The 14,078-nt window shown below is 48.6% G+C and overlaps 1 protein-coding gene across 1 annotated transcript; it reads left to right on the forward strand.

The window, feature by feature from the left end:
• The first annotated feature begins 8 nt into the window (after positions 1 to 8).
• On the forward strand, positions 9 to 10,650 carry KCTD2 (potassium channel tetramerization domain containing 2). Its single transcript, XM_063352047.1, has 6 exons — positions 9 to 353; positions 1,914 to 2,022; positions 2,693 to 2,784; positions 3,490 to 3,585; positions 6,422 to 6,547; positions 7,147 to 10,650. Exons 1-6 carry the CDS (start codon positions 60 to 62, stop codon positions 7,174 to 7,176), a joined length of 747 nt encoding a protein of 248 aa, XP_063208117.1. The 5' UTR covers positions 9 to 59; the 3' UTR covers positions 7,177 to 10,650.
• Positions 10,651 to 14,078: the final 3,428 nt, after the last annotated feature.

The raw sequence follows: 14,078 nt of genomic DNA on the forward strand, positions 1-14,078 counted from the left end.
GGAAGCGGCGGAGGAGCAGGAGCGGTGATGGCGGCGCGGGGGCGCTGAGCGGCATCGCTATGGCCGAGCTGGCGGCAGCGGCGGAGGGGCCGCCGCGGGGCCGCACGCCCAGCCCGGGCCCCGGGGGGGCGCCGGGGCCACCCAGCCCCCGCGCGGCCGGAGCGGCGGCGGGCTCCGGCGGGGCCCTGTCTCCGCCCGCCGCGGCCCGGCCGCCCGCCGCCTCCTCCAAGTGGGTCCGCCTGAACGTGGGCGGCACGTACTTCGTGAGCACCCGGCAGACGCTGTGCCGGGAGCCCAAGTCCTTCCTGTGCCGCCTCTGCTGCCAGGACGGGCCCGAGCTCGGCTCCGACAAGGTGAGGCCGCGGCGGGGGCCGGCCCCCACCCCACCCCGGGAACGGCGAGGCCCCGGGCCCGGGCGGCGACCGCCCCTCTTTGAGTCGCCGTAGCCACCCACGGCAGCCGGTGTCACCGGGGGCAGCGGCCCGACTTGCAGTACGGGGACAGTGACAGCCCCGGCTGCCGGTGTCCCCACGGCCAGCACCCCCGACCCTGCTGTACGGGGACGGTGACAGCCCCGGCTGCCGGTGTCCCCACGGCCAGCACCCCCACGCACTGCTCTATGGCCCCCAGAGCCCCTGACCCTGTGGCGTGGATGGGCAAATCTCCATGGCAGCTCCACTCCCGCGGTACCCAGGGACACATACTGCTCTGACACACACCATCTCCTCGTCCCTCATGTCCCGTTACACGGCCACAGCTTTGGCCACATCCCAGAGAACGGGGCTTAGAGTCCCCTTGTGCCTGCAGGCACCGATGCCCTCCACCTCCCATGGTGACATGACTCCCCTCAAGGAGCAAACCAGCACCTTCCCACAGCGGTTACAGCAGAGGGGGATCTAGAACAAAACTTTCCGAGAAACAGGAATTTTAATGATTTCTCACCCCGAGCACGTACTATTTTTTGTAATATATTTCACTTTGCTGTCATTAAAGATCACAGCGCACGTTCCTTACACGGGTGGATAGTTTTGAAGTCATTGCAGTTTATTGTAAGGATTTTGCAAACGGTTATTTTTGTAATTGCACGTTTTCTGTGGGTCTGCTGCACAGGATTTTATTAATATTTTGTGGGTAGGTCAGACGGAGAATTAGTCAGGTCTCTTGCCACTCTGTTCAGAGCTTAATCAAAAGATAAATCCTGGTTGTTATCAAAACAGCAGTCACTGGCATCAGTGAGTAGAGATAACATTTCAGAATGTTTTTTCAGTTTTTTATTGCTTTAGAGCAGATTGATTGGCAAGATGAATGTTGGTTTAACATGATTTGAGGGACTGATACAAAAGACTTACATCAGAGCTGGCTCAAGAAATGCCTTTGCTTGTGAATTGGTGGTTATTTGATGGCAATAGTTACTGTATTGCTAGAGACATGGCTGGTGCATTGCAACATGCGTTTTCAGTGGTAGAAAGAAGAAAAAAAAAAAAAAGAGCTTCTTAAACTTTTATATGCTGTTAGCTAGAACTAGAGATCCAGTTTTCCTCCAGAGTCTTAGCAAAACTAGCCTGCAAAACAAATTTAGACAGAACACAGCTGCCAGCTTTTGGGTTTTGTCCTTGCAGTGAAGAAAAACTACTAAGCCCTGCTTTTCTCTCCAGGTATATAAACTCTGTTTGTCGAAGTGCTTCATTTGAAGCATCTGCCAGCATTATTGAGCTGCAGAATTTGTAGCTGAGTTCAGATATTGAAAAAAAAAAAAATGTTGGTTTAAACGTGGAGTCATTAGTACATCTTTCATATTCACATGAATTCAGGTTCTCAAAGACAAACTGTTCAATTTATTGTTTTCTACTGAAGTAATTTTTTTGCTGGTACCAATTGACCATCCCCACTTCATTCCTGTACTCGCTCAACAGGATGAGACGGGGGCGTATCTCATCGATAGAGACCCCACATATTTTGGTCCAATACTGAACTACCTCCGACACGGGAAGCTCATCATAAACAAGGAGCTTGCAGAAGAAGGTGAGAGAAAATGACAGGGCGAGAGCTTCAGATGCTGTTTTATAGCAGTATCCGCGAACCGTCACCAGAAACTTGCCTGGGTGCACAGGGTTCCTGACGCAGCGATGTGTCAGGGTGTGAGAACCTGTGTTTCCCAGTAGTGCTGTTAGTTAGTACCATTAGTTTTTCAGAAGGATGCTCATTAATGTGGATTAAATCATTAGATTCTGTATCTTCTTGAAAGCAGAAGCCTTCAGCTTATAACACAACCCATAGCTGTTCTGCTTAGCTCAAAGGCTTCTGTCAGCAGAGCAGAATATCTATTAGCGCATCTCTCCCCCCACAGACAGCAGTTCTCTGCACGCAGGCAGCTTTGCTGACTTCCCCTAATGGGGCTGCCTGAACGAAATAGAGATTGTACTGTGAGGTTTCTGATAATCCCAGGGAAAGGGGAATAATCTTTCTTAAAGATCCTCTAAGTCACAAAAGCAGATGACAACTAGTTGGTCATTTTCTTCCAGCCGGAGAGCGTGAGATTGATGGCACAGCCTATTCAGCATTCAGGGATTTTTCTCACGTCTGGGCTAGATTTGGAGGCAGGAGCAGGCGTTGTGTCTGTGTAGCAGAATCATCTTCGTTCTACCCTGTACGCAGTAACACAATTTCTTTCTACTTTTGGTTCCTTTCCTAGGGGTACTGGAAGAAGCCGAGTTTTACAATATTGCATCTCTTGTGCGGCTGGTGAAGGAGCGGATACGGGATAACGAGAACAGAACCTCTCAAGTAATGCCCAGGAACATTTGCATTATGAAATTGGTCATTTTCTGTAGTGCAGTAGAAGGACACGTGTGGCCATAGACACCTCTAGTAGCAGTTCTTTGGTTTAGTAGTCACCTATAACAGGGAATAATGCTTTTAGATAGATCCAAGGCACAGCTAGGAAAGAGTATCCATTATGGTTTTATAAGCAGACCACTGAGTCATCTTGTTCCACTGCAGGGAAAGACAATAAGCAGTCAAACAAGAGGTGCCAGAAGCAAAGACGGGTAGTTATAAAGCAAAACATACTGCTTTGGTGTGTAAAGAATAGTTCAAACTCTTCCTTCTCTAAACCATTTTCTTCCCTTTATATCTGTCTCTCTGTGACAATTTTTCCCATTGCTGCTCAGCTGATATGAACACAGCCAGTAGATTCAATTTCAGAAGATAAATGTTTTCAAAAAGCAGTAAATTGCATTGAAAGCCAAAGAAGTTTTGCTTTCACTGGCCCTTAGACATGTAGAAGGCTTTGAAGAGAAGTGTGCCAACCGTACGTACCTGTTTTAGAATCAGTGGGATGGTCAGAGGGATGGAACCTCAGAAAGCCTGTGCGGCTCAGACTTCCTCAAATAACAAAGCAACAGAGCAGGAGAGGGTTATTAATTTCCTAGCTTGATACTAGTATAGCCGTTACTAAACTCACATTTATTTTTATTCTGTGTGCTTCAGGGACCTGTGAAGCATGTGTACAGAGTCCTGCAGTGCCAAGAGGAAGAGCTCACGCAGATGGTGTCCACTATGTCCGACGGGTGGAAATTCGAACAGGTACCATTACCAAAGAATGTCAGAATCCCTTTGAAAGCTGCATATGGAATAAGCAGCATTTGCTATGGAATTGCGCTTCACGCTGCTCTTCTCTTCCGAGTAAGCAGTCTGAACTGAGCAGCAGCCCACTTATGCAAGATAACTGGCAGAAAGGGAAAGGCAGAATTCACTCCAACTGCAAAGAGAGATTTCATTTTCTCTCAGGACTCCTTGTATCCTTGTCAAATCCCAGAGCAATTCTTCCCTTCTCCTGCATTTCATCACATACACCATACAACAGTTTTATCCAGGAAAATTAATAGAGCCATGAAAAAAAACACAACGCGACTTTTCTGGAAGCTCAAAGCCACAACTCCTGCATTTGCTAAAGAGGCGCTGAGTGACACGAGAAATGTAGTTCCTGCAGATGCCTTTATGATGCAGCCTGGTTCAGGGGTGGGTGTCATTGAAGTTGCATATGGCATTAGTTCCAGATTTGGTTCTGGAATCAAGTATGGTCCTCTTGTTTAGGAGGATGGAGAACTGGAAACCAGCTGGCCTGCATGTTAATGCTATATTAAGAAACTGCAGAACAGGCTCTGTGGATTACAGCTCCGCTGTCTTCCCAGTTAGTCCAGCTTCAGTACAAGTGGATGTTGTAGGAAATGTGCTGACACGAAGTGAGGCACAGGATTAGCAACAGCACACTGCATCACTTGTTCATATATATATCTGCTCTGTAATGCCTGAAAATTCCTATTGTGTAGCGGAGAGGCAGGCAAAAACTCTGGCCCCTGTGAGCTGGTAGTGAAACCTTGTGACTAAGAGCCACAAGCTGCTTTATGGAAATGCAGTTCTCCAACGCCCAGGTTTGATTGTTCAAAAATTTACTTATGTTGCCTTTCACACATGCACGTACACATCCCAAAAAACAAATGGCTGTAGGCAGTGCCCGACACAGGAATCTGCACTCTTTCCTCTTCCCTAGTCCTGCTTTGCACAAACCACCGAGATCCCAGCCAGCCTCCTTCTTCCTGTATGCTGCAAGCGCCAGGAAAACTTCCTGCACATCCCACTCCGACAGGCTCCCACCATCGGGAGCTGTTCCTGCCCTCCCCTGGTACTTGCATTTGGCTCAAACACCCCCAAGGGCAGTGAGGACAGACAGATACGCCACTTTGGTCAGGGCTAGACTTCACACAGCAGTACAGCCTCTCCCCAGCTGTAAATGCTCCAGACTGGGTCACAGAGCAGGAACATGGCGGTGGTGCAGCGCAGGGTATGTCCCATGCTGAAACACGCCCTGCTGGGAGGCGCATTACAGCTGCAGCCTATTGCCAAGGTCTTTCCCCAGATGTGCAACCCCGCATGGCTTCTGCCCTCGCCAAAGTCACGCCGCTTGGTGTGCTGAGACATGTTAGGAAAGATGGTAACAGATCTGCACATTGGGGACAAAGAGAGCCTATTGCTAAATCTCACCCTGGATGCCAGCGATTGACAGAGCAGATGACAGTCCCCTCATGCTCTTTGGATCCAGTCACTTCATAATATCAAAAAGACCGGTTTGGAAACCTGCAGCAAAGGCAGGAGTGGTAAAAGCTGGTGCAGCCTTATTGTCTGTCAGGCTTGGGTTCCCAGAGGAGCGCGTGGCCTGTCAGGTTCTCTGCCTTGTACCGTTCAGTCCTGCTTAAATTAAGGATGGAATAGAAATTTGCTATTTTAAACAGAAATCCGTTCTCCTGTCCACCTACAGTTCAGTAGTCTGTAAAGCTACCATCTTTATCAAAAGATACTTTGTGTTTGTTGAGTAAATAGTGGTATTGAAATATCCAAGAGCTTAAACAGTCAAGACAGGGAGAAGGGAAGCAAAAGAAAAAAATATTATGATGTTTTTGTTTTTTTATCCTGTGTCTATCTTTTGCTCTCAGCACAAACATCAAAACCTATTTAGAACAGTACTGGAGGTCAGTCAGTACGACAGCCCCCCAAGTCGTCCTGCAGCTGCACTGTAACCATATAGATAGTAACCTGTCTAGGAAGACTGTTGACTGCATCTGTCTCTTATAAATATGGAGCGCTTTCTTCTAAAATCCATTAGGACATGGAAGTTAGGGCGCGCGCTGCATGTTAAAGTTTCCTAGATATACGCAGTTGATAAGATTCACATTGCTTTCTTCCAATTACTTAGATTTATTATCTGGAAAGCAGAACTGAGTTGTAAATGACAAATTAGCCCTGCACTCCAGGATGTCCTTTTAATGTAATAACGATAAATGAGACAGATGGGATTTCTTGGATCCAGTCCAGACTCCTCATCACAACAGTAATAGAATATAATCCTATTTATACAGATATCAAACTCCATCTTGACAGCATCTACATAAAGAATGGTGCCGGTTTGCGACACGTGCCCTTCTTATCCAACATCTGTCTATAGTGAAGAATTGCCTTTCCAGTTTTTACACATCAAAGTCAAAAGGCAAATTGAGACCTGAGTTCAGTGTGGTCTGGGCCAGGAAGCCTACCTGCCTGCCCTGTGTCTGACATTATACATCACAAAATCTGTCCTGTGTTTTCCTTTTTTTGCCCTCAGTAATTGGAAAATGTTCTGTTGTGTTCAGCATTACGGTTTCAGGCTGGAATTTCTTCCTGGGCTCCAGGTGCCACTAGAGGGCTCTGGAGCTCGGCATGTCCCTTACAGAGACACAGGAAAGCCTGTGACAGGGGAGGCCACGGGGGGGACACTTCAGGTCCAGAAGAGGTCTCACTGGACGGTCCTACCTCACAAAGCAATTGGAGGAATAAAGCAGAAGTCAAGACTTATTGGTAGTTACCTCGGCTGTCTCCTGTTGTGCAGCTAATCAGCATTGGATCTTCCTATAACTATGGAAACGAAGACCAGGCCGAATTCCTCTGTGTGGTGTCCAGGGAGCTGAACAATTCTACCAATGGCATCGTCAAGGAGCCCAGCGAGAAGGCAAAGGTAAGGCATCTGCTCAGATGTACTGACTTAAATTCTCCTTTGCAAAGAAAAAGCCCTTCTTACGCTAGCTGATCCAAAATTTGCAGTAGCGGTTCTGTGTACCAGCTTTCCTATTCCCTCCTGTATGCATGATCTTCCCTCGGAAGATTTCATGTTTTACTATAGGACAAGAGTTAAAGCTCTTTGTATATTTCAAATTAAGACAAAAAAAAAAGTGGAAAGAGAGAGACTTGAAAAAGGAGGACAGCATAGGAGGACCTTTGAGATTGGTCACATTTTGTGGTTGAGGGATGCTGCAGCAAGAGACAAGGGTTTTTTTTTCTTCTTTCAATCCACTCTTCCCCCCCGCCCACCCCGTCCCCCAGGATAGCAACAAAAGGCGACATTCTTAACTCCTGGCAGACAGCTAAGCAGGATTTCTAGAGAAGGGGCTCAGTCAGCTTTAAGCAGCCTGCCATTTGTTTTGGTAGCATAAAAGCCAGCCAGCTACTCCCAGATTAGTCCATCTTTCCTTTCTCCACAAAAGACAAAGACTCCGAACGTGAACTTTTGCATCGAAACTTGTCCAAGGTATTTATAGAAGCTCTATTCTTTTTCAGATTCTTCAAGAGCGAGGATCCCGGATGTAATTCAAGTGTCCACTCTGTTAAAGCTCCCAGATGTCAAAAGGGCAGTGTGGCCGGGCAGAGCATCTCTCCGCAGTGCAACCTTGCCCTTGTACAGTAACCAAGCTAATGCAAAGCAAAGCCGAGCCTGTCCTGCCAATGGCGAATAATTCTGGTCGTAACCAAAGGCTTCCCTCTTACCCTGGAAACCAAGGAAGGAAAAGACTCTTCCAGTTGGATAGTCCTTTCCACAAGTATTTGTTTTACTTTCTCGGCCAGCGCTGTATTGAATTTTTCCAACAATGGCTGGGCCGGATTCCCAGTCGGAGCCTTTGCGAAGGTTGCTCAGGTCCACAGGCCCTTGTAATCAGTCCCACCTTCCCCAGGCTGGCGTAGGTGGAAAGATCTGGATTTGAGCTCTGCCATTTCTTGCACCCAGGTCTGCCACCAGAAAAGTGCAGGGACCTTGCAACACTCCCCCTCCTGATTAGCCAGCACCCCCCCCTAGATCAGAAGAACAGGGCTTTAAAAGGAGGAACAAAACAACCACTCGTAAAAAAAACCCACGCAGACTTTTCCATTCTTGCTTTGTATTTGTTCCTTGTTGAATTCCTAAGAGCTGAGTTTAGATATTAAGGGGAGGGGAGTTGTGTGTACATCTAAGACGGGTCTCGCTGTTAACACTATTACATACGGGCTCCTGGCTTTTTCCAAAGCCCATTACTTTGCATGCATAAACAGAGACCCGTGTTCACCCAGAATAGCGGTAGAGTGATAGTTCTGTCCTTTATGCTTCTCTGCTGAAGAAAAGCGGTGACATCTTCCCTTCCAATACCCTGCCACGGCCATATCTTAGCCTGGTGCAAAGTCACAAGGTTGGGGACTTGTTGCTGCCAAGTTCAGCTTTGCCTTGTTTGTCTCCAGCAGCGTGGGCTCTCGGTCTCCTTCCTTCTCGCCAAGGGAGGACTTCAGGCAGAATTTCTTTTGTACTGTAGCAAGCAGGTAGGTTTGTTTTAACCCATGAGATCCTTTGCGGAGGCTATTTACATGCCGTGATTTATCTGCAGCCCCCTCACATCCCCACCTTTAAGAGATCATCTCAAATTACAGAGGGGCATCACGGAGTCGGGGTGGGGGGGTTTGGTGAAAAGTTGCCAAACTGTTGTAATGTTTCTTGTCCAAAGTGATGTGTCGACTTCTGTGACTTTTGTTTCTTTTTTTTTTTTTTTTGGAATGCCTTGGATGGATGTGCAAAATGTTCGTTTGTGCCTCTCTTGAATTCTGATCTTAGCCAAACTGCAGTCACTGGTTCCCCTCTGTTACTCTGTGCCATCCCTAACCAGGGGCATGTCCCTCCTAGTCTGGTAAATGGAATTTCTTAGGAATTTGCTGCATGTTTTTCCCCTTTCATCCTGGCTTTGTTCTTTGTAGCCCAAGCGTCCAGGCACTTGGGTCTTTTTGAGTCAAGTCCCAAACTGACATTAAACGCAAAGCTTTGGAGATGCTGGAATTCACAGACGTTGACAAGCTCAGAGCAGATGTTTCTCAATAAGGTATCAGAAAATTCCTCACCTGGACTGAGGAGTTGGGCTCCTTTCTGGAGGACTTCAGCTACCTGTGGTCTCCTTAAAGTTTTGACGTAGAATTAGGCAGGTTTCCCACTTGTTGCTGACGGGGCCTTGCAGCAGCAGAACGTTACCAACAGTCCAACAACCAGTTCAGCAAGCAAGACGTGCAGCAAAGACACCGAGCGACACCGCTGCACTGCCTCCTTTCACTCCTCCTGTACCTACTCTTGCCTGTCCTCTCCCATCCTGCTTTGCCAACGTACCTCCTCCGGTGGAGGCTTTGCCTCGTTCTCAAGAATGACTGGTTAATTATCTCTGCTAGTTTAATCCTGGTAACAACGGACTGTGCCAAATGTCTTTGAATTCACCTTGTGTCAGTTCCAGGCTGCTGAAATGCAGCTGGCTTGCCATCACGCTGAAGAACCCAGCTCTTCTTCTGCCCTCCATCTTCCCTCTTTATAACGTGGTGAGATGGTTATTGGTGTGATTAGACCGTACGCCTTGGCTGGGCCTAAATAACACTGTGATGTGTATAGATATCTCTCCTCTGTCAGTATCTTGTAGCCTCAGTCATTGTCCATCTGTGCTCACAGCTAAGAAATCAAGAAGCGCGTGTATGCAAGTTAGCAGCTTAAAAAGCCCTTTATCACTTAACTGTCATCTTTCCCTTCCTCAGAGGAGGGAATTTCTGGGAACTGGTCAAGAAATATCAAACTAAAGGCAACAGGATCTGGTCGAGCTGCTTTTGTCACATCGATGCCAGCTGAGCACCTTGCTGTTCACACCACGGAGCTCAAAGCAACACTAGTTGCAAAGGGAGATTTCTCAGTCCAGTACAGCTCAAATAGATAAAAACAATACCTCGTTGCTTTTTTTTGTATCACCAAAAATGCCATACGTGGTGAAGCCCACCGGAGGATTGCCTGATGCACGTGTTACGCCATCGCTCTCCCCTCTGAGCCACAGTTGAGCGGAACAGCAGTTTAACTCATGTGCACAGGAACGACTATCAAAGTTGCATCTTGGCTTTCCCCCCTGCACTGCTCTCTGCGGCGAGGATGTGCCGGGGGATTGAAGACCCTTTGGGTTCACTTGCAGGGTCTTTAAGTTCAACAGAACAAGTTTATGGTAGAAAACCAATCATTGGTACTGGACGCTCGAGTTCCTGGGCCGTATTTAGGACCAGGCATGCAGTCCATCCAGAGCAGGTACATTCCCAGTGGAGGATTTCTCCTTTCCTGACTGTGCTAGGTCACCTTTACCCTGAGACCAAGGCTGGTCCCAGCATTATGCACCAGTTGCATCCCTTCTGTGCTCAAGACAGGGCTTTTCCTTCCATTGCCTTTCACTCAGTCACAACTATTACCAAAACTAGCGCTGAATTAGGATGAAATTTGTCCCATTCACTCTAAAAAAAGGTAGCACGTTGTGGTGGGTAGGGTAGGTGAGCAGGGGTAGATCTACTGGACATCCAAGAGCACTTGTGCCTCTTGAGAAGGTTCACTATAAAGCATTAATCCTGGGAATGGAGAGTATGACACTTTGGGGTTTTTTTTTTAAACTTTCCCAGTGGCCTAAATTGTTCCATTATGGCAAGACTGGAAATAACTTCTTAAAGTGTCTTTGTTTCTGCACATTTTTAAAAAGAAGTCGATTTTTCTCAGGGGTGACTGAGTGGGCTGAGGCAAAGGGGGCATGGTTCTCTGCAGGGCGATGGGACGGAGCAGCTCCCCAGTCCTGCAGCTGGGCCGTGGGCTCCTCCCCTCGGGTTTGCCCGAAAACCCGGAGGTTTTGTACAGTTTGTCACGTGTCAGTGCCCTTTGCTACTGTTTCTCTTTGTTTATTAAATGTGTTTGAATAACAGTTGAGATGCTGTGATATAATTTTTTTTTTTTCAATAAAGGTTCTGAAATGGGTTTGAAAAGTTTGAGCAAGCCTGCTGCTTTCTCTGCATCCCTCAGCCACATCACCACACAAGCACTGCATTATGGGGAAAGAAATGTCAAAATTGGGTACCTGCTTCTGGTGCCATTTATAACAATGATTTGCCAAAAGAAGAATATAATTAGAGTTTCGAGTCCTTCTGAGTCAGTATCAGAGAAAAAGGCAAACTGAAGCAGGTTTCCAATTTTCTGTCATACAAAAGAATTTAAACTTTTACATTTATCCTCACCATTTCCACTGACAACCACAAGCAAGTAGGACATCAATACAAGCATTAAATGTGAGTAGCTAAGAAAGGGAAGAGGAATTTTGTCAGCTTTCGTTTGCTAAACTCTTATCTCTGGACCAGCACACATGGCAGAAAGGCCTGACCCGTTCAGGCCCCTTCCTCCACCACAGAAGCCCCGCGCTGAACATCAGCAGAAGCTTGCAAAGAGTTCGCCACTTCCCCCACAAGACCAAAGACACAAGGTTCTTGCCACCAGCAAGGCAGAAACGGAGTGAACATGAGAAAAGTAAGCGGAGTTTCGTAAAGGTAGTTTCCCCCTGCGTTCTGAGCCTGCAGCTGACTGCTGGGCCAGAGACTGCCCTGGGCACGTGGCGTCAGCCCAGGAACCCTGGAGGGCATTTTAAATACTTGCTCTTCTACCTCTGCCCTGAAAGCTGCCAGCCTTCCCTGGTTTTGTGTCTGTATCGGGTGCGGTGGATTAGCTGAGGTTTAGGTTCTTTCCTGTTTACAGAGCATCGCAACTCAGAAATGCTTGAGACACTGAGGTACCAGCAGATGGACCAGCAGCGGGGAGGCAAAGAGGCGAACCAGATACTCAAGCCTTGACGATGCTGAAAGTTGGCTAACATCGGCCCTTCAGGCCCAACACAGGGGGGGGGAGGAGAAGGAGGAACAAAGATGTGAGTGAAGAATGGGAAAATTTGGCTTAATTTAGTCTTGCTTTTGACTACAAGTGGCATCTGCTCTGCAGGCTGCCCCGCAGGCACGCTGCCTGCCTCCATCCACCGCCTCAAAGCGACGGAGCAGGCTGGCACATCCCCAAACCAGGGTCTAACAGCAATGCGGTGGAAGAGGAGGAGACTCTCCCCCCATGGAGCGGGCAGAAACCATGGCTGGGCCAAGTCACCACGTAGCGTGGGTTGATTTAAGACGGTAATTTTAAAATCTCCTTGACCCATCCCCGTATCTTCGTGCCAGACCTGACTGCAGGTCTGGGCTGCCCGTGAACTTGCCCAAAGCAAAGCTGTGCTCAAGTGCCGGCAGCATCTTGGGCAGAGATGGAAACTGCAGGGCTGGCACTGCTGACGCCACATGCATATTCCTTCACGTTCACAAGGCAGGACTTGTCAGCAGAAATTCAAATTACACCTGGCATTTCAGGCCCGGAGCCATAACCTCTCCCTGCTCTGTCCCAGGACTGTCCTATAAGGCTGGAAAAGCCTTTGTTCTGGATCTTTACCCAGCTCCAGGTCTGCCAGGCAGGCGGTTCCTCTCACACAATGCTACATCACCATGCAGAATACACAAGAGTCACTCAGCGGTTTCTGCAGAAACCATGAGCTGGAGCTGCCAGGCCTCTGTGCCATCCAAGGCTGTGCAACCCACTTAACTCCTTTGAAAAATCATTTCTTTACTTCTTGCTGCAGAAAACAGAGGTGATGCCCCAGCATTACCAAGCAGTAAGGGGTTGTGCAGGACGGGCAGCAACACTGAATGTGTTACCTTATCCAGAATAAAAATGGACCCTAAATAAAAGGTCCTGCTGTTGCCAGGGGCCAGGCCAAAGCCCAGCTCTCCCTGTTGCCAAAACCCAGGCTGCTCTTGATCCTGGCGCAGCAGGAAAAGGGAAAGAGGTGGAGGGTTTGCAGCAGAACTGGCCTCAGCAGAAGGTTAAGGTCCTGGCTCTTGGCTGGGTTTGTCAGAGCACCCCAGCCTGCCTCCAAACACCGATGCCCTGGAAGATGTGGGATGCTCAGTAGAGCCAACTCCCCAGGGATGAGCAGCTCCTGTGGGTGAGGGGCTCCATCCCTGGGGCTCTGTCACCACCACCACAGCAGGCGGACAGCAGCACAAACACACCCAAGGAAATTAATACCTGCCCATGGCAGGATTTGGTCCCTCCTACGCACCAGAGGCAGCTGGGGGAAATAAATTCTCCAGGTGGCTTTACCAGGTGCTTGGGAGGAAGATGAATAACAAAACATCACTGAGATTTTCCGATAGCCACAGAGTAAAGCCAATAGGCAACGCACTCATCCAAGCTGCGGCAGAGCAACTTTAAAACCCCTTTATCGGCCTTTTCTGCATTGGAAAGAGCATAGAAGGAGCAATCCCACATCCCTCCTCAGGAAGGAAAGGCTCAGGCTCCCGCCAGGGCTGAGCCCACCCTGGCTACCATGCTGTGTCAGGGGCCACCTGGCTCCCTGGGGCTGGGGCTCACCTTGCCGCAACACCACAAATCTCCCATTAGTCACCCCAGCCGGCAGCTCCGCTTGCCCCTGCCAGCTTTGCCTGGGGCACAATTCATTTGTTTTTCTACCCTGCCCGCTCATGTCTGTGGACAAAGAGGAAACTCGAATTGACATTAAAGATAGGAAAGGGTTTTAGCAACATCGAGGCATCTATCAGCATCCAACTGCTTGGCCTGGGGCTCCAGCAAAAAGCAGCAGAAAACTGCTGCTGCATTTCTCCTCCCCGCACGTGTCGGGAAGGGTGAAACCCAGCGGCGCGGAGGTCTGGCCACAGCCATAAATGCATCTTGCACAACACGTACACTCTTCTGCTCCGCCTCAGGCTCTTGCTTAAAGATGAAGGTCAGTTCGTCACTTACCCACCCACCTTCACCCGGAACAAAGTAATCGAGCCAGATCTATTCGCAGTCAGAAAGCCTGCAGATATTTTCAACCCAGTTTACTAACTTGTTTGGGAAACAAGGACCTTAGTTGCGTCCTTCCACCTAGATCTGGTTTTGAGACAGTCACTGGAGGTTTAACCCAACTTTCATAGAGGCAAATAACCCCACACACCCTCTCCCTTCCAGGGCTGGAGGAACACGCTGGTTTCTCTGAACCACAGTAAAGAAGGAGCTGCAATCCCCTAGTAATTGCCTTCAGACTGTGGTGTAATAGATGAGCAAAGGCATCGATATTTGACCTTCTGGCGATATTTCCTATTAGAGGCCTTTATCCCTCCTAGGGGTTCCCCAGAGTTCAGCAGATGTGAGTCTGATACAAGTCCATCATCAGTCTGAAGTGCGAGGAGCTCTCAAGTCTCAAGGGTCTCAAACAGATCCTCAGCTGGTCTCTGCGTCACCAAGAAAATCCTTGGGAAAGGTGAGCACCTTCCACCAGTGATTTAGCTCAGGGCAGTCTGGGCAGCAGGTCCTTCAGCACAGCCAGGAAGAC

This window comes from Chroicocephalus ridibundus, chromosome 14 (assembly GCF_963924245.1).
Source record: "Chroicocephalus ridibundus chromosome 14, bChrRid1.1, whole genome shotgun sequence".
NCBI lineage: Eukaryota > Metazoa > Chordata > Aves > Charadriiformes > Laridae > Chroicocephalus > Chroicocephalus ridibundus.

Excerpts from the sequence above, each read along its gene's own strand:
- KCTD2 (XM_063352047.1), top strand. The coding sequence starts at position 60 with ATGGCCGAGCTGGCGGCAGCGGCGGAGGGGCCGCCGCGGGGCCGCACG. Across the intron at positions 2,023-2,692 it reads CAAGGAGCTTGCAGAAGAAG|GGGTACTGGAAGAAGCCGAG; the intron begins GTGAGAGAAAAT and ends TTCCTTTCCTAG. Across the intron at positions 6,548-7,146 it reads AGCCCAGCGAGAAGGCAAAG|ATTCTTCAAGAGCGAGGATC; the intron begins GTAAGGCATCTG and ends ATTCTTTTTCAG.